This window comes from Phaseolus vulgaris, chromosome 5, assembly GCF_051622355.1.
Source record: "Phaseolus vulgaris cultivar YP4 chromosome 5, ASM5162235v1, whole genome shotgun sequence".
Taxonomy (NCBI): Eukaryota; Viridiplantae; Streptophyta; class Magnoliopsida; order Fabales; family Fabaceae; genus Phaseolus; species Phaseolus vulgaris.
Window position 1 is genome coordinate 7,587,978 of NC_143502.1, and position 21,448 is coordinate 7,609,425.

The 21,448-nt window shown below is 27.5% G+C and overlaps 1 protein-coding gene across 1 annotated transcript; it reads left to right on the top strand.

Moving 5' to 3' along the window:
- Positions 1 to 19,732: 19,732 nt before the first annotated feature.
- Positions 19,733 to 21,440, top strand: LOC137835037 (uncharacterized). The gene has a single exon (XM_090302188.1). It carries the CDS (start codon positions 19,992 to 19,994, stop codon positions 21,114 to 21,116), a length of 1,125 nt encoding a protein of 374 aa, XP_090158314.1. The 5' UTR covers positions 19,733 to 19,991; the 3' UTR covers positions 21,117 to 21,440.
- The last annotated feature ends 8 nt before the right edge of the window (positions 21,441 to 21,448 follow it).

Here is a 21,448-nt window from a genome sequence, read left to right on the forward strand (position 1 = left end):
GTACTGGACCAAAGCGCTTAGAGCTCAGCACTCGGTGGTCGGACCTCAGCACTTGCCATAGACAGGCCAGCTCGGCTCTTGGTCCAAGTTGGCGGGCCATGTGATTAGGCCCCAGATGTATATTAGCTCCTTTCTTGTATAACCCTTTGTGCATAAGGCCTAGGCGGCTAGCGAAGGGTAGTTTTGGACCTAAGGGTGTGCTTAGTGCGTAGGGGTCTAGCTTAAGTAAATGTTTTCTTTTAAAACTTAAGCCCATGTGTGCTAGGGCACGTAGAGGTTAGGTTGCTTGTATTCAAAATATAGTGTAGCGCCACGCTGAGGGTGGCTACGTAAACAAATTGGACCCCTGATGCTGGTACATGAGTTGGTACCGTGGTGGTTATTTTGTTATTATTTTATGCACTCTGTGAAGGAAAGATTATGTTATATTGCAATGTGAGGGTGTGCCCTTGAGCAGAATATTTTCATGTTGAGTATGCTTTGAGTTGAGATTATTTTCTCGTGATAGAAAATTGTTACAAGAGGTAAACTATAAAAGGTACTTGAGATCCTAGGTTAAGGGACGTTGTTTCTAAGACTGAAACTTACTACTTCTTGTTTAAAAGATTTTTTGGCCTTGGTGAGGTCCTCCCCTCGGCGGGTTACCTCATTCTCCAACTCTTCAATTTTGGACAATAGTTTGTCCTTCTGTGTGTATATTCACATATATTCTATTCTAACATCTTAATATATATCGACATATATATTTAACTAACAACTTTATATTTATATATAACCAAACTTATTATTTTTTGTGATATATTGATTCATATCTAATTATTTATTTAAAGATATTTTTTATTCATATTTAGTTTTGTTTATTGTTTTAAACAACACCCTTCTCTAATTTGAAGAAATGCATAAAAAGTAATAATAAAAATAAAGCAAAAGTATATATTTTTTGTTTAATGAACTTGGATAAAAGAAAACTACTTATATACTTATATGCTCTATTATTATTTTTAATTTTTTGTATTTATTTGAATGATGTGTGTATATCATTGGTGAAAACAAATAAGACGTATCTTAATGGTTATTATGTTAGGTGATCCTTGAAAATGACAGAGAGTGTGTCAATTAAGAAAGAGTCATAGGTTTCATTGCAATAAGTTGAGACCATGTTAATGTTTGAGTGTTTGTATTTTGGAAGTTACAGTTTGGTACACTACAGGATGAAAAACAAGGATCATTGTGGGGTTTAAAGAAGTATTTACCAAGTAAGTGAATATATGAATAGTTCATAATAGCGTCCTGGATTAGGATATTCATCAACAAACTTGGGATTATCTAATATTTGTTTACCATCGTCAATGTTAGCTAGTGGATATATATATCTCTTTTGTGGGCTGATAAAAGGTCAATATTCTCGAGAAAAATATTATGATTGTACCAATGTTTTTAATGAGAAATACCCAACTACCTAATCAGCTCTTAAGTAACTTTATGTTCATAGTGGATCATCATAAGTGGAATATGGATCCATATGTTTCATAAAGTGAGATTGAGTCTTACAGTTGTAGGTCAAATCCTAGACCCCATTGTTTATTTCATATGTTAAGTTTATTAATATTGATATTTAAGGCTTACAAAAACATCATTCTTTTTCATGTTTTCTTTCATATAACTACGATACGAGTATAACCAAAACCTCCTTAGTACAATTCTTTGAGAAAAATTTGAGAAATTTTATCTAGGATGTTAACTTATGGAGAACTTAGTTTTAATATCCTAAGAGATATTAAATACATAAGAGTCCTTTATTTTGATGTAAAACTTTTATTATTGTATAAAACTTATATATTTTTTGTAATATACTATGAATAATTATAAAGATGTAAAATATTAAAATTCATACACACGCTTATTTATATATATATATATATATATATTATGTTATGATCAATGTTCTTTACAATAAAATATTATTACACACAAAAATTTACTCATAATTTGTAATTAAGTAATAATTACTTATATAATATTAGGGTGTTACACATACCTTGTTTTTCGTTAAGGTACATGAATCAACTTTTTATACAACACGTTAGGAATCTTACCAGCACCAATATTTTAATAAAAAGTACATTGTTTTGTATGTCCACACTCTAGTGCGTTCGTTACGACAAGTCTCATCTATATCGTTTATTTAACAACTCACATTTATCATATGTATTTGTTACTCAATTAATCTTCAACTATAAATTCTACCATGTACCAAATCAAAACCATTGAGTAAAAAAACCCTATCCACATTAAACATGTAAAGTCTTTTTTTCTCACAACAAACTCATATTCATATTTAAATGGATCAATTTTGAATCACATACACAAAAAACTATTTCAAACGTTAGCTTGTAAGTCTCAATTTCATTTTGATACTATGATTGAAATGTACGTTAAGTTTACAAGGACTAAAAAAGAAATTATAAGGCTTCTAACTCACCCACTGCAAAGTCTTCCACAAATCTCAACCTCATCACTTCCACCGAAGAAACACTTTAAATCAAAGGACTTATTCAATGACCTACCATAATGGAAAGCCAAAATGGTTACAATCTCATCTATAAATATTGCAACCTTAGAAGAATGACAGTCTAACACAACTAGTCTTTTGATAAGCTATTTCTTAACACAATAAAAGTACTACAATGATGATTGTAAACAAGTCACGAAAATCAACTACCTACAATCAGTTCAAGTTTTTAATCAAAAACTCGTCCACGAGTACAAATCAAAATTGTCGCTGACTTCATATAAATGATCAACCATTGAAAAAAAGAATTCAATTTCTTGACTGAAGTGTGCAACATAAAGAATCATGGGCTAATATTGAATTGTTGATCTAAATAAAAAAATTACGTAAAACAACACTTAATGAAATAATTTGTTACTTCCAAGATAATACCTACATTAACCAAGATCCACACTTTACTCAATATATATACATTTGATTTCAATTATATTTATATACTATCAATTTCATATACATTCACTCTCTATGTACCTTTAACTCTTAAATAAATTAAATTTCAATTAATCTTCATTAATTTTTTTTTTACTAAATATCAAGGATATATGTATTTTTTAAATAAGTTTTTTTAAAATATTATTACATAAATTTACTATTATATTTCTACAAAATATATAAAATAAGTTGATTAAATATTTATTACATGGGAATTAAAAATAATTCGTTATTTTTTACAATTTTAAATTTTAGTTTTATCTTTATGTTTACTATTGATAATTTTTAACTTTTAACACCAACTGCATAACATAAAATACATTCTTTAATATTTATTTAATTTAGTTTTATCTTTCTAATGTATTATTAAAAAAATTAACAACTCCTTTTAAAAAAATCAACATAGAAAAAACGAATTATCATCAAATAAATAATTACAAAAATAATTAAATTAATAAAAAATTGTATGTTACATTTACTTACACAACCCAAATTAATATCTATTTAATTCAAACAACTCTCTTCTAACATTTGCTTACTTTTTCAGAAGTCCAAAATTAAAATTATATTTTTTATTTTTTGTTTTGATTTTAAAAAATTATCTTTTTAAAAAAATTGCAAAAGAAATAATCAGGTCACCATTCGATCGTAGAGAACCAAATTCCAACACGTTTTCTGACGTTGGAAACCACTCTGAACAGTTCAGAATTCAATTATGGATGGCTCGAATGTATAAATAAACAAGCCTAGATGGGTAAAAAAAGTAGCTTAACATTTTGTGGTTCATAAAAATGAAAAAAAAAAGTAAAAAAAAATTGTAAAATTAAAAATTTAACTAAAATACTGATACTACAATAAAATCATAAAATATAAATTAATTTTAAAAACAAAAAATAATTAATTATGGACTAAATTAGAGATTATTTTAGAGACAATTTTTTTATTTTTTTATAAATTAGTTTCTATTGTTGTTAAATAGATTCTAAATTAGTATCAATTTGCTATCAAGATTTTAACAATCAATTATTTATATTCTAAATTTGGTAGAAAAACTTTGTTAACTAATTAGTTACCTATTTAGAAAGCATTTAACAATAATATAAACTAATTTACAAATTTATTTTTTTTAGTTTCTAAAATAGTCTCTAATTTATATAGTAACTAATTATTTTTTTCTCTAAAATTAGTTTCTATTTCATGAATTTTATAAAATCTAGAAATAAAACCATAAAAAATAGTAAAAACCAAAATTACAATTTAAGTTTAAAATTTGAAAGAGTATTATTGTTGATGTTAGTGTTGTTCACCAACATGATGATGATGTAGTATTGTATCTCTTACCTTTCTTTTGCATGTTTCTCTCAATTTCTTCATGTGCAAATTCTTGAATGAACACTACTCACGCATGTCTTCAAACTTTTTTAGCCTACAAATTTATTGCATCAACCATATCCATAAATAATAATCATGGCATTAAGTACAAAAGTTGGTTTTCTCATTTCAAGTACAAAAGTTACTTCCATCAACCCACTTTTGACTGGTCAACAAAAGGTTTCATCTTCACAATCAAGCTTTTCTACTCACAATGTTGTGGGAGAAAATGGTGCCTTGTTCTTCCCATCAAACTAAACATAATTATGGTTTCACTCATGCTATATCTTTCATGGGACCAAACCAAACAAACACATCTTTGAGTAAGCCTAGTTCACATTCACAATCACTTCATTACAAAAAAAAAAAGTTGAATGTTTAAATTATTTCAACTCTTCAAAGTAATAGTCTAAAAAAATTATTAAATAAAAATTAATTTTATAAATAAAAAATATTATTCACTAATCTACTAGATTAGATATTATTTTAGAGACTAAAAAGTTATTGACATTTAGGGTTTAGGGTTTCGGGTTATACTTTTAATAAAATTTATAAACTAGTTTTGAAATTGATATCTAATTAGCTACCAATGTTTTAATAATTAAAATTACTTTAGATACTGATAAATTTTTTAGATATAATTTAATTAATATAGTAATTGATTATTTTTAATTTTTAACTTTTTTTTATTTAATAATTTTTTTATAATATATTGGTGACTTTCTTAAGACACTAAATTTGAAGTAATGTGAGGAAAAGATAAAAACTTGTGTTTCCCAAACATGATGTTAAAGTATTGAAAAGTTTTTGTTCATTGTCTTGAGGAAGTGGTATCTTTTGCAATAAGTCCAACTATTTCAACAGAAGACAAAATAATGCAAAGTCACAAATGCTACATCGAAAAGACCCAAGAGACTCCAAAACCACGCATTTTAAAGTCATTAATTTAACCAATTGCTTACCACTTAGACTTCTCACCTTCTTTTGCTCTCCACTTTCTAATCATCAATAAATGGCACCTCTCTATATTCCCTTGGGATTTCAAATCATCATTTCAATGCCATTAAAATTTCATACACAAATTTATATCTTATTCATTAAATTTTCTTTTTCAACAATTGAGGAGGAAATAAGTGTATATGTCTAACTAAACCTAATTTCATAAGATTATATATATATATATATATATATATATATATATCATAGTTTGGTCATATATTTAGATTATGTAAGATTTTCAACACACCTCATCACACTAAGAACATCGAGCGTAAAAATAAAGGAAGTCTGATAACAAACAACATGATAGACTCGGTAAATCTCTACTAAGATGTACTCTAAAATCATCTTCAAGTAGTGAAATTTGAAGTCTAACTAAAACTTCACAAAACCAAATTAGTAAGATAAAATTTATATTCATCTACATACTATTATTTAGCCTAACTCCAATCAATCATGATATGTAATTCATCATTCACATCAAGTACATTAAGCATGAGAATACGGAGACCAATAATGGATAACATGATAGGTGCATCGTTTATTTTTGTCAGAATATTATCATATCCACTCAATTATAAACCTAAACCATAAACTCTAGACCCTAACATCATTTTAGTTATATATTTAAGGAGTTTTACACACATAAATAAAAATCAATCACATAATTATTGACTAAATATATAATTCAATAATGTTGGGCATAATTAATATAATCAATACATTAATAAAATCTCTCATATCTTTTATTCTATATTGATTGTTCAAAAACACTTAAACCGAAATAAATTGATATTGACTTACATAAACAAAAATAGTTACTCTTAAAAAAAATAATTGAATTGTTATTTTAGTTTAATCTTTAAATATGTAATTGTTTCTAAATAAAATCATCTAAACTAAATCCAACTTATAGTTTATAAAACTAACAAAAAATCTTTAAAATAATACGTCCAATAATAACAATAACAATTTAAACCATTTATACAACTCATAATCATTTAAATTATAATATAATTTAATTCATTTCATTACCTAAAAAATTATATAAAACTTCTAAAGTTTATTTTAATTTTATAATAATCTACTTGAATTCGTGACTTAATCATATCTGTTTTCCAATTAACAGAGATCCAACTCGTGACTTAGGATATTTTCACATAAAATAAAAATGGAATGCAAATTTTCTAAACCATGAAATAGAAATTTCGTAGAAGTAGGTTCTTGTTTAAAACAAAGAAATGAAGAGTTATAAAATGAAAAATGATATAAAGAAAAAGCAAAAGGAGCTTTAGGTATCCATAAATGTCGGAATATTGTCTCTAAAAGTTGATTAAAAAGGAATCACTATTCTTGCATTATTACTTTTCCTTTGTCGGAATCACTTTTCTATCATTATTTTCACTTCCTGTCTCACCAAATCACCATCATATGTTTTGCAATGTATTGTGTTGTGTGTCATCATCTTCATTTTCACCACTATTATGTTTTAAATAAAAAATATAATAAATAATAAATTTACAATTAAATTATGTAAAAAATTATTAAAATAATAGTATAGGAAATTGTAGGATAGATGTAGAAAAAAATTGAATTGTCAATATATCATAGTTAAAAAATTATTCATGTTCCTTGTAAGATTTGCCTTACACTAAAAATAGGAATACGGTAAATACAACATTATCAAATCATATACACTACATATTGTCTCATTATACGACAAGATAAATGTAAGGAAAAGAAAAAAAAACAAGTGTATTATTTGATTAATGTAAACGTGTAAGAGATAAGCAAAGATATATAGAGAGAGTAAATTACAAAAGAGTAGATGATAATTGTCTAACCCATAATTAAACGATAATCGTCTAATCCATAATTATACATTATTTCTGACATTATCCCTTTAACTAATGGTTGTATTAACAATAGCTATAAGTTTATCATGATTCCTAAGGAAAGAGGTCCCAAAATTAGGTTTGGTAAGTAAATCAACAATTTGATGACGAGTTGGAAGATGAACTAATTACATTTGCTTTTGTTGAATATTATCGTGAATAAAGTGAAGAACGCTCAAAATGTTTCGACCTAAAGTGTAAAATGGGGTTAACAACAAACAAAACAACACTCAAATTATCAAAGAAGATCTTTAAAGTTAAGGACGAAACACAGATTTAAATTAGAAACAAAGACATGCATTTGATTTTAACAAGAGTCGTAACAAAACTCCTATATTTCATCTCAGTACTAGTGCGAGATACCACTTTCTTCTTGTTGGAAGACTAAGAAACAAGGTTGGACCCAAAGTAAATACAATATAAGTCTAACTCATAACTGTCTAACCCATAATTATACATTATTCCTGATACTCATGAAATACTCTCCATCTCAAACCTCATCTCACTAAAGATCATAACTTCCAATCTATTATCATTGTCATCATCATAGTGGTACCATATAATATATATTCAAATAATAACAAACAATACTAATAACTTTTTGAAAGATAAATATTAAATATTTCTAATTGAGAATAACTATTTATTCATCATCAAAGTCTTCCAAATATACATAAATACTTTCATGCAATTAATACCTTACACATACTTAACAATCTGCATTAACTTCTCATCACTTTATATATTCTTCTACATGATTTGAGTTATTACCCAAGTTTGTATATATTATTCCCATAATAGTTCAAAAAATATTCAACACTCATATACAAACATATTACCTTCTTCATAAGTATCATTCAATATCTACAATTTTCATTAATTTTCAGCTCCTTCTATCACATAGTCAGTTTCACTAAACAAATTAATTTAAATCATATAATATAATATTTATAAACATATTCATATAAATGTTAAAATAACTTATAATTTTATGCAACACCACTATTTAAATTCTAAGACTAAATAACTAAAATTAAGTTTTTATTAGGATTTTTCTCAATGGAATTAAAAAAATTTAAACGAAAATTTATCTATTAATCTATTGAGTGAATTTTTATTTTACCGAACAATTTTCAAAACTTCTCCCATAATGTTAAGCATAAATTAAATCCACTGAACAGATTATGTAGCAATTTTTTTTTATCATAATTTGATAAGTTTGATCACGTATCAAACAATTACCAACCAATTTAATCAAAATTTCACTAATTCAAGAAATATCCTAATTCAAATGCAAAAAAAAAATAATAATCTGCAACTCATACTTTAGTAAAGAACCACAAATGGAAAAATTTCCAAAACCATAACACTTCTCCGAACTCACGTAATTTAAAAAAATTCAAGTTGAATTTATGATTTCACATACAACAACTTTAATTCATGACAAATCAAACCATAGTAAGTTGTTAAAAAAATTCAACAATCAAAATTCTTTCATTAAAGTAAAATCTAGATCTCAACAAAATTGAATTAGAATAGCACTTAATCTCTTAAATTTTCATAAGCATCTCATTTCTACAATCTAAAATCATCCCTTTTTTCATAATTTAATATAAAAAAATTGGACACAATTAGTTTCTCTTCTAAAATGCCTCACCTCCCAAGGAATTGTACTTTTTGAAAAGGGAATGAGTCGAAGATGCTTAAATATTCTTTATGTTGTTTTTAGAAAAGTGAATCTAACAAATAGTCATGCTTAATTAGACTAAAAATAATTAATTTGTGTATTTGAGCTTAAATAAAATATATAATTAAAAATTTTGCCTTAATGTGTCACAACTTTCAATCCATCCAAATAAAAAAAATACTTAACTGATGTGTGAACACTTTGAATGACAAAACAGAGTTAATATGCACACAATTTAAAGTTAATTTCTGAAAAAAATTATAAAAAAAGCGTAACAAAAATTCTTTGGCAAATTATCCTACAATCTTCCTCCTACACTTTCATACATCATTTTAATTCCAATAATACATTTCTGAGTATGAAGGAGAGGGTAGTGCCTCCTTTTTAATTTTCAAGTGGTGGTTGTTGCTTGTGGTGATTGGTGGTGAACTTTGGTAGTTGAGATAAGTTTTGTGGTATTTTTATGAATGATGATTGTGTTTTCGTTTGTTTTTTTTTTTTCATTTTTTGGGAAGCCACACAACCCAAAATAAAAACAGCAAGGTGTAAAAATGGAAGACAAAACTTAAAAAAAAAATATCTCTGCAATGGAAGAATGTCGAATAGAACGAATCTTTTCGTCAACCTTCTCACACCCTCAAATAATGAAACTGCTCTATTAAATGATAAAATTAGAGAATAATAGAAGTATTACGGCTGAAAAAAAAATACAAGAATGCGGCAATGCAATTGAGATTATTTAAAAAGATGAGATTATAATTATTTAAAAAATTTAAAAAAGTTAAAATCGATTTTTCACCGTAGGAAGGTGGTGAAAGAATTTGGCAAATCCTTTAGAACCCATCATTAAAGCCCAATTTTGCACACCCAAGCCCACATCTCTCTTACTAACTTATTTTAGTTTTAAAAAATGATATATAACAACAAATAAAGAAAGAAACAGTAAAAAGTGTTAAAGAAGCAAATGAGACATGCACTTTTTAAAAAACCCAAAAATCATTGTAGCAGCAAGAACCAAGAACGAAGAAGCAGGAGGCACCAAGTTTTTGATTATTGTGTTAAGTTGGTCAGGTTAAAGATTAGCAATGGAGATAGAAAGCAGCAAAATCCATTAACTTATTACCTAGGTCTTCTGCCATGGCTACAACCAAAGAGACATGAGACACGACACTGACATTCATTATCTTATGTTATTTTGTACATTCCGATAATCAGAACTGAATCATATGCCCTATTCTGCATCGTAGCTTCACAATCATAACAAACAAAACATGGCTTATAACTGCTTCTAACTCACAAATAAGACAAATGCATAATACCATCAACAACGTTTCAAACAAAACATCTAGAGTTGCTCAAATTCACCTGTCTAAACCCTTTCTCAACCATACTTAAACAAAATCTCTGTTTTAAAATCTTCTTGTTCTGTAAAACACGTGATCAACTCAAATCAAATGCTAGTAGTGTTGTTATTCCATGAATAAAACTTATTTTAATGCATAAGATTCTCTTAACGTTAATGTGTAAGAAAAGTAAATGGTATTGTATTGGTAAAGAATCTTAGAGAAACATGACAAAGTCTCAAATGAATCGACCTTAAATAACAAATAATTTTACATGTATGGTGGGCATATGGTAGTGTCATGTCTCTTTGCTTCCGGTGATGGCAAAAAACCTAGATCATGGCTATTCTTGTATTGTGTCTTCAACATAATCTTTATTCCAACCAAGTCAACACAATAATGAAACAAATTTCGTGGCTTGCTTGTGACCATAAAAAGCCTTGAACCTCATGCATCATTTGTCATGTTAAGTGTTTTGTTTTGATTAGGAAGAGAATATTTGAGGATTTGAAAAGGAGAATTTGGAGTGGTTTGAGAGGAAATTGTGAAGAAAGTTAGGTTGCTTGAATTAAGATATGTAGGTGGGGAAAATTTATTGACATTTGCAAGTGATATGAAGAGTGTGAGAGAATTTTTAATTGTTTTAATACCTTAAAATATAAGTTTACAAATTTATCCTTGCTTTTAAAAATAATTATCACTAAATCTTACTTGTCTTTTCTCGTATGTAATAAAGGAAGAGTTTCCCCTTTATCAGCGTATTTTTCCGCTTCCATTTCCTCGCATACACTTGATCCAAATGCAAGTCATTCGCATCCTTCCATTATAAGCAACAGTATTTGACTTATCCAAACACACTGTCAAACTTTTTTAATTATTATTGTGCCATCCCATTCAAACTAATGTTAAACTACCCGTAAAAATCTAGTCTCACACACAAGATCTTTATGTCTCGACAACATAAAAAGTGATGTTGGAGATATTACATTAAGTAAAGATAAGGTGAATTTCCAGTATATAAGTGAGTATATGAGTGAAATTGATTATCACTTACAAATTGAATTTGATGAAAATAATATTACACATTAAAAACATAATGTTACTTCAAAAATACCATTTGATATTTTTCATGTATTAACTTTTACTAATTCAATTGTTAAATTAAATTAAAATTTATTATTAAATGTGGTTTTATATTTATTTTTATAAAAATTGAAAACTATTTGTAATCTCATTATACTTTTAAAATATAAATAAACTTTGACTAACTAAAACTTTCAAAATGAATTCAACCCAAGCTATTATATTAAAAGAATTCTTAATCGCGTTAAATTAAGAAAAAAAAATATTTAAATAGAATTAAACCATTTTTCGGCTCTATCTTTTAGTAGTTAAACAAAATAAACTTAAGTAAATTTATTTTATAAAATAGTATTTATATTTGAAAAATAAAAGTAGTATTATTTTATTAAATATATTTACATATCAAATAATTATATTTAAAAGTTAACTTATATTACTTAAAATTGATTTTTACAAAGAAAGTTTAATTGTAAGTTATTTAAGATATTGACTAAGTAACACAAATTTATGAAGTGAGTTATAAAACTAAGACAAAATAGCTCATTTAACTACTTTAAAAACAAATATTTATAAAATAAATAAATAAAAGATAAAATATCAATGCTAGTTACCTGCTTAATGGGAGTTTATTCTTTTTAGTGAATAAAGATGAATGAAGGTTAATCATAGACCAACCTGAATAAATATACTTAAGAGTTTCTTTATGTGTTTTGTTTTAAAAAATAGCAATGGTATTGAAGACATAGTGAATATAAATAGAACCATGTATCTTAATAATAAAAATTTGAACATTGAGACTAAACTCAACTTCATTGATAAATATTGAGAGATATGATTCATCCATTTATTTTAAAATTTAGAGTTGTCTCTAAGCATAGTAGTGTTTTAGATAAGGAGGACCACCCTATTCTATTCTAAGGCACATGTTATTTTTGTATGATACCATTATTTTACTCATCTAATTAATAACTCATAAAGCATTGGAGTAGTTATGGGGATTTATTCATCCCTATGTGCTACTACTATCTAAATTCTATTATGCAAAAAGGTTAAATTCTCCTTTTAAATATAGGGTTACTTACAACTCCAATCTCAATCCAACAAAAGGTACAACAAAATCATTTTGGTAATTAGTTATAAATGATCATGCAAACTACTTATTATGATTTTTAAATGCTTGAAAGTATTTTTGTACACCATCAATCACATCAAAATTAAACTAAAATGGACATATAATGCTTAAGATTGAAATGAAATAAATTAGGATAAGATAAAATTTACTTTAAATTTGATAACATTCATTTGTAGGTCTAATTTAGCGTGTCACTTAATGACTTTTATTTATTTATAATTATAGATTATTTTATTTTTTTTGGTATATATATATATATATTATCTAATTTAACTCTAATTATGCATTGATCTTATTTATTTATTTATATAATTTAATTTACTTTTAGTTATTTTTATTTATATTTATTTCATTTAATTTATCTTTCTAATCTTATTTATTTATTTATATTTATGTCATTTAATTTATTTTTAGTTACACACCACTTTTATTTATTTATTTATATTTATATTATTTAATTTATTTTTATTTATGCACTAGTCGTATTTGTTTATTTTTATTTATACCATTTAATTTATTTTCAGTTAAGTACTATTCCTGCTTATTTATTTATATGTATATCATTTCATTTATCTTCAGTTATACTAGTTCTATTTACTTGTTTATTTATTTATATATTTTAAAATTTATCTATAGTTAAATGATTTTGTTTATTATTTATTTATATTTATGTCATTTAATTTATATTCATATTAGTCCTTTTATTATTTATTTATTTATATTTATGTGATTAATGTATCTCCTGATTCTATTTATTAATTTATATTTTTGTTATTTTATTTTCCTATAATATACTTATCCATATTTATTTATTTAAAATACTTTCTTTAATTGCTATTTTATATTATTTGTTTTTTTTATAATTCAAAGAAATATATAAAGTAATAATAAAAAAAGTAAAAGTAATTATTATTTTTTAATGAGTTTGGATAAAAGAAAGTTAACTATATGTTTTATTTATTTTTTATACTTTTTTTTATATGTTTGAATGATGTGTATAAATTATTGGTAAGATGAATATGGTGTATTTTAATAGTTATCATGCTATGTGATTCTTGAAAGTGTTAAAGAATATGTCAATCGAGAAATAGTCATAAAATTTGTTTCATTGAGTTAAAACCATGTTAATGTATTAGTCTTTGTGTTTGGAAAGTTACGCTTTGATACATTACGGGATGAAAGGCAGAGACCATGGTGGGGTCTATACGGAAGTTACCAAGTAGGTGAATATCTGAATAACTTAGAATAATGTCTTGGATTAGGATATTCATAGGCCAAACTTGGGACTATGTGACACATGCTCAACATCGCCAATGTTAGGTAGTGAGTAGATATACCTTTGTGTGGACTGATAAATGGTCCATATTCTCGAGAAAAATAGTTATAATTGTATCAATGTTCTTAATGAGAAATACTCAACTTCCTAATTAATTCCTAAATAATTTTTTATGTTCATAGTGGATCATCATAAGTGGAATATGGACTCATATGTTGGTAAAATGAGCTTGAGTCTTATGGTTGTAGGTCAGGTCATAGGTCTTCATTCTTTGCATGATGTGTTAAGTTTATTACAATTAACATTTAAGACTATTTTCCATGTTTTTCTTTCATATGTACCTATCGTATGAGTAGAAGGATAACTTGCTCAATAAAAATTGTTTTGGAAAAATCTCGAAAGATCTTCTCTAGAAAGATGACTTGTGAAGAATTTGGAATGTTTAAAATATATAGATAATTATATACTGTGATTTAAAACTCTTATTATTGTACTAAACTTATATGGTTTTGTAATATATTATAAATAATTATAAAGATGTAAAATACCGACATATATATATATATATATATGAGGTTATGTTATGACTAATGTTCTATGTGAGAAAATCTTATTACAAAAAAATATACTCCCGACTTATAATTAAATAACAATTATTTATATGATAGTTAGGGTGTTACACACATCACAAACATAACCTTTTTTAACTAATAATTATAGGATTAGACCCTACAAATTGGATTCTATGTGTTTAGTTATTTTGTATAGAGAATTACACATGACCACAATATGAGAGTATAGACAATGAGCGAATGTGCGTCATTATTATAATCATGGACATAACATCATATGCCATACATCATGTTCATTTTCAACATTCAACCAACTTTCCTATTAATGTGCAAATGGAACCAAGACTAAGTGAACTTTCGAAACACGTCTTACAATGATCTAATTAGGTATAAAATAAAGATAAATTATATTTAAGGTAATCAAGTACAACTTATAACAAAACAATATGTCATATTCTTCTTTATTTTTTCACTTAATGTTATTTTTTTGTTACATTTTTTTAAAATAAACATCATTTTATTGCAATTTTTATGGACTTTTGGAGCTATCAATGTCGATCCAAGCCTATAAGGATGAATAATAATTTACATAATGCAACATAGTAATTTGTTTTGCAATTGTTAATGATATCAGTATGATAGGTAAGGTTATATTTCAGTATACTATAGGAAGTCCCTTCCTTGCCTAACAATTTGAAGTTACAAAAAGTTGACATGTGAGGACGAGTTGATGAGAGTTGGGTAACAAAACATGTCTGGTGGATTGATGTGTAGAATAACAAACATGAACTATTGCTGATTGATAATTTGACAAAAGAACTTTTGTTCTACATACATGAAATGGTAGATATCTAATTTCATCTACCTCTTTCTATGCCACAACTACTTCAATATTTAAGTAACCAACATCCTAAATAAACTCCACCACCTACGCTCAAAATTGGTACCTCCCTCCCTCGTTATTTTTTGGTTCCTAAAAACATTCATGGACAACTCCTATGTATATGATGTCTTCACTATAATCGATTATGAATGACGAATAACATTAATTTGTATCAAGTTCTAATGCTCATATGTAAAATTTATTTTTAACAAATATTAAAAAACTAACTATAGTCCATGCTTAGATGTAATTCCTTAGGGCATTTTTAGATTCAAGTGAACAATTCTACTCCTCGGTTTCTAAATTACTATACATACTAATACATGAGCACAAAATTTATGAGGTTTTCGTGTTGATGGCCAACAATACCCCTTTACCCAAAGAACAACCCCTTCCCAAACAATAATCTCAATCCAAAGAACAACTAACCCAACACATAACATGTCATTTTCATTATGAAATTCAATGTCATTATGGAAACTAAAAATTCAAAAATTTATAATAATAATGTTTATACTCAATATTAACTTTGCTGTATTACAAATTATTCTAAATCTTAATTTTATATCCGTAATATATTATTTTTATACCACTTAAAAATTATTAAATAATATATATATAATAACATTGTAGTTGCAATTTAATATATTCGTAAATATAAATAAGACTTCATTATTTGAAAATTATGTTAATATTAAATTAATAAAAATATTTGCAATGTTAAAGGTTTATTTTAAAATATGAAATTTAAAATGTTGATTTAAATTATTATATAACAAAATAATTTTTTAATAATTATTAATTTAACTTGTACCTAATTATGTTAATATTAATAATTAATATTAGTAATTTAAATATATGTGAATAAGTATTTAAATTAAATTTAATTATTATTTCATTGTTATAACAAATTTAATGATTCATATAAATTATTAATAAAAAAATGGTAATAATTTTTTATTAATAATTTTAATTTATGTAAAAATAGATAGATATTAAAAATATATTGAAGAAGTTAACAAAAAATTTATTGTCACACACTTTGTTATATTATAAATAATAGTTCTAAAATCCTCATATATCAAATTCAAATCATAAAGAAGTGTTATAACTAAATTTAGTGTGTCTTTATCATGATTTATTATTTTATAAATATCTTTTCTAAAAACCTAAAAATAATTTTAGAGTAAAAGTTGTATAATTAAAATGACATCTGAATATTATATTATTAACGTGAAAAATGTATATAAATAGAAATTTCACTTATTCAAGTTTCATTTTAAAAGAAACAACATCTCTCTAAAACACTTTCTTTTTTTTCATTCCTCAGCCTTCTCTCTAACTTTTTTAGCCCATTCTTCATTAGACTAGCAATCGAAGTTTGCCATTTGATTCTTGACAACGAATACTACAAAACTATATGATCATAATTTTAATTAAAGTAAGTTAATTTTTGCTCATTTTCATTTTTGGTATTGGACTTTTTAGTTTTGGTTTTGATATATGTTTTGCATGTAGTGTTTTTGGCTTCAAGATTAGTTCTTGTTAGTTTAGAGTTTAAGTGATATAGTTGAATCATTGATTAAGATTTTGTGGTGCATGTTAAGCTATCCTTGGGTTATGTAGCATTGAAGCTCTTTCTGAGCACACCTACTCAAAGTTAGGTAAGAGAAACTAGTTTTATTTTTCAATAAAATCCTAAGTTAGAAGATCTAGATGCGGGGTGCTCTCAACCCCAAATTCGTTAAGCGTTTTTTCCTGCGCTTAAAAAGGATTTTACATGCAGAGTTAGCAGAGTTCTCAATCTCAAATCCACTTAGCAAATTTTCCCTACGCTCAAAGAATTTAAGTTGTCGTTTTGGGGGCTACCAGCCTCAAATCCGCTCAGCCAAATTTCATATGCTTAATGAATTTGAGATATAATTTTTGTGTGTTTTCTGCCTCAATTTCTCTCAGCCAAATTTCCATGCGCTCAACCAATTTTCTCGGGCTAATGTCTATCTTAATTGAATCAAGCCATTTTGACAACATTTGTCATTTTTTGCTTAAATACCTTTTATTTCTCAGCTATAAGTTATAAAATTCAATCAAATCTTTTGAAAGTTTATTGATTTGTAAATTAGAAGTGATTATAACATTTAAAGATCTATATTTGATTAAAATTATTCAACTTAAGTGTTTAAACTAATTTATTCAATTGATTTGTGAAATTTAATGTTATGTGACTGTTGTTGATAATTTTTAACTAGATTAAAAGTATAAATTTCTGTATGATGAAATGATATGTTGATGAATGTGATGAAGTATGAAATTATGTCAAAATGTGGCTGAGACATAGTATTTTCAGGAAAGGAAATATTTTGTTGAGATTATTATGAAAGTGTATGGGCTTGTGATGTACTCTGGAAAGGGATGATCCTGACTATACTAGTATCTTAAAATCATATAGATGAAGAGTATTAGGTAGTAAGAGTCAAAGAAGGTTCATATGATTGAGTTTGAGGTTTGAAAGAACTGATCAAAGTAGATCATATGAATTTACCCATGTCATGTGATGATGGATTCCTTAAAGGGGAGACTATGTTGCGATGAGAATATAGTAATATGACAGGTGCAAGTCTCTGAGTACTAATTTCAATACAATGATCTTTTGGAAGTAGAGTCAAGTAATTGTGTATGTTAGTAAATGGATTTTGACATGAGCAATATGAATTATGAGTTATGATAGGCACTTGATTGCCTTGAGAAAACACATGAAAGTAATGAATTGTGTGTTTGTGATTTAAAGTTACATTTATATTCGAAGTTTAAAAAATTCCTAGCTTACTCTATTGTTTGTATTGTGTTTGTTTTTCCTTATTTGTGATTGTACTTGGTCGATTGGTCTTGATTTAATTTCCGACCTATTATTTTTTTATCCGAGGAACATCGTAGCTCAGTAGAGCACAAAGCAACATGCATTTTATATCTGTCTTTTATAAATATGCCTGGATTTTTGGGTTTTTTTGTTAAATCAGTATTATTCCATTTAAGATACGCCAAAATTAAATAATTGAGTGACTTAAGTTTCGGGGAGTTGCTGATAAATCTATTATGACCCCATAAAAAGGGGTAAATGATTTTGCAGGTGATAGAGCTCCATATAGTATAAATGAAATGTTTTTATTTTTATGACTTTTTGTTTGATATATGTAAATATTAGATTATATACTAAGAAAAATGCATTTTGAAATAATACATTATATATATATATATATTTTTTAATTAGATATTTACATGCATAATACTATAGTATTTAAAGAATATAATTAGGGATGTTACAACATTCTTAAGTTTTTTTTCTCTACTTTTATGTTATATTTTTAATATTTTTTAATGGTTATTGACTCTAAACAATACTATTATACTAAATAGACATAAATACTACACAAAATAATTAAGCTTGTCATAAAAAGTTAGAAGTTGAAAAAAATACAAGTAACTAATATTATTAAAGCAACTTTAAATTAATAATGGTATATTCAACTTTTATAATAATAATTTTGTGATAAATTATTATATTCATTACTAAATTAAATTTAATAATAACCATAAATGTATAATGTTATACTATATTTATCAGTATATTTATAATACTATTTATAATTGAAATGTACTTCAAATATTTTTTAACTACTATTTTTATAATTAATGCTACATTTATAAATTTATTAGCAATACTAAATCTAAATTAATAATAATCATTTGTTTTCAATTAATAATAATAATAATAATAAAATTATTATTTTTAATATACAAAAATAGTAAAATTATGAAATTTGAATTTATTAATAATAATTCATATGGAAAATAATTTATACTCACATTAATTATCATTTTTTAGTTTTTTATTATTTGTATGCTACAACAATGTCAAAATAGTTATTAATTTTATTATTGCTCATATATAGATATATATTGTAACATTTTTAATAATACTAAAAAGTTCAAGTTAAATAGTAATTAAAACCTTTAATATTTTAAATTTTTTAATTAATTTTAAATTAAATTGATTTTAAGATAATCATAAATTATTATTATTAATTTTATTTACAATTTTGTAATATTTTAAAACCTTATACATGTTTATTTAAATTATAAAAGATATCTTAGATATAGCCTTTAATAGTATCTACATAATAAGAGTTGAAGGGTTGTGGATAAGAGCAGTGGGACAAGGTTCCCAAATCAAAATTGACTCATCAAACAAAGTATCAGATAAGCTTAACAATTTTCCAACACAATTTCTACAAATAAATACTAAATTCCCTCATTTTTTCTAAATAAAGAAAAGTGTGTCATTGGGTTAATTTTTCTTTAATTGCATAAGATTTTAATAATTTTGAATTCATAAAATATGTGATAGGGAGTATATAATAAAAATATTTGTTGAGTTGGTAGAAATGATTAAGCTAAAAGAGAGACTTAACTGTTAATTTTGTAATGGAAAATAAAAAGTGAAGTTTTTAATTTTGTGTGGAAAGAAGAGAGAGAGAGAAAAGAGGGAGACACGTGGCCCTAGTTTCCATGTAGGCGGAGAGAACTGTTATATATGCGTCTCCTTCTGCCACTCTCCATTGCTAACCTTAACCTTAACCTTCACCTTCTTCACCAACACACTCTCTGTTATCTTCTTCTTCTTCTTCTTCTCCTTGTTTCCTTCATTCATTCCACACAAAAAACACACCCTTGCATGATCCTCTCACAATGGCTTCCGCCTGCGTCAACAACATCGCAATCTCGCCGGAAACCACCTTCCTCGACCTCCCTCCCTGGCTCACGCCTCGCGGATCCGAACCCGAACCCGACTTCGAGTTCCCCCTCGATCCCCCCGCTACCATGCTCCCCGCCGACCAGCTCTTCTCCGACGGAAAACTAGTCCCTCTCCACCTCAAAACCCCCACCATCACCACCACCGTCACCGCCTTCCAAACCCTAACCCTAACCAACGCCGCAACAACCACCATCTCCCCTCAAACCCCCAAAACCCCTTCCTACACCGCCGCCACCGCCGCCACCGACCCCTATGTCTTCTCCCCCAAAGCCCCCCGCTGCTCCTCCCGCTGGAAAGACCTCCTTGGTCTTAAAAAACTCTACCCCACCACCACCCTTACCAAACCCTCCCCCTGCACCACTTCCAAATCTCTAAAAAACCTCCTTCACCGCAAAACGGTGTCGTCTTCTACCAACTGCGAAAATGCGCCACTCCTCATAAACTCATCCGACGCCGAATCCCTCTCCATCTCCTCTCGCCTCTCTCTCTCCTCCTCCTCCTCCAGCCACGACCACGACGACCTCCCTCGCCTCTCGCTAGATTCCGAAAAATCAAACCCTAACCCCAATATGACCTCAAACTTAACTCCTAACCTCAACCAGATCTCGGTCCACCGAAACCCTAACCCTAGAATCCGATTAGTCAAACCCCGCGCCGGGTCCTTCGACTCCAACAAAACCGTTTTGGATCAGCCTTGCCGCCCTGGGAGGAGTCCGATCCGGAGAGAATCCGAAACGGTGGGTTGCAGGGGAGTTTCCGTGGACAGCCCTAGAATGAACTCTTCCGGGAAAATCGTGTTCCAGAGCTTGGAACGAAGCTCGAGTTCTCCTAGCACGTTCAACGGTGGGCCCCGCTTCAAGCACCGTGGCATGGAGCGCTCTTATTCTGCTAACGTCAGAGTAACGCCCGTTCTCAACGTCCCCGTCTGCTCCCTCCGTGGCTCGTCCAAATCCGGTTCGGTTTTCGGGTTCAGGCAACTGTTTTCTTCGCCGCAGAAGAAAGAAACTACGGGGAGTATGAGGGGGCACCACCAAAGTGGTAGGAGTAATCGGAATTGACGTAAATACCCTTGTTTAGAGGAAGAAAAAGGGTAACATATTATTGACTAGGCTTTTTTGTTTTTGGCTTTTTTCACCCTTTTTGCCGCTTGATCAATCAATCTCTCTCTCTGTTCTGTTTTTATCTAATCCCGGAATGGAAATATTGCAGGAAGAGGCATGGTGTTGATTGGGGGGTTTGGTTGGTTCATTTAATTTGATTTTCTTAAAGCTTTAGGTTCATTAATGTAAATACGCGAGGTGGGGTTCCATGGATTTTAGATGCCCTTGTTGTTTTCTTAGCTTCATGATAATTGATAAAAGATCCCGTTACTGTGGCTGAAACAGTGAGC

What these genes read in the sequence shown, in the direction of transcription:
- LOC137835037 (XM_090302188.1), top strand. Translation starts at nt 19,992, where the DNA reads ATGGCTTCCGCCTGCGTCAACAACATCGCAATCTCGCCGGAAACCACC.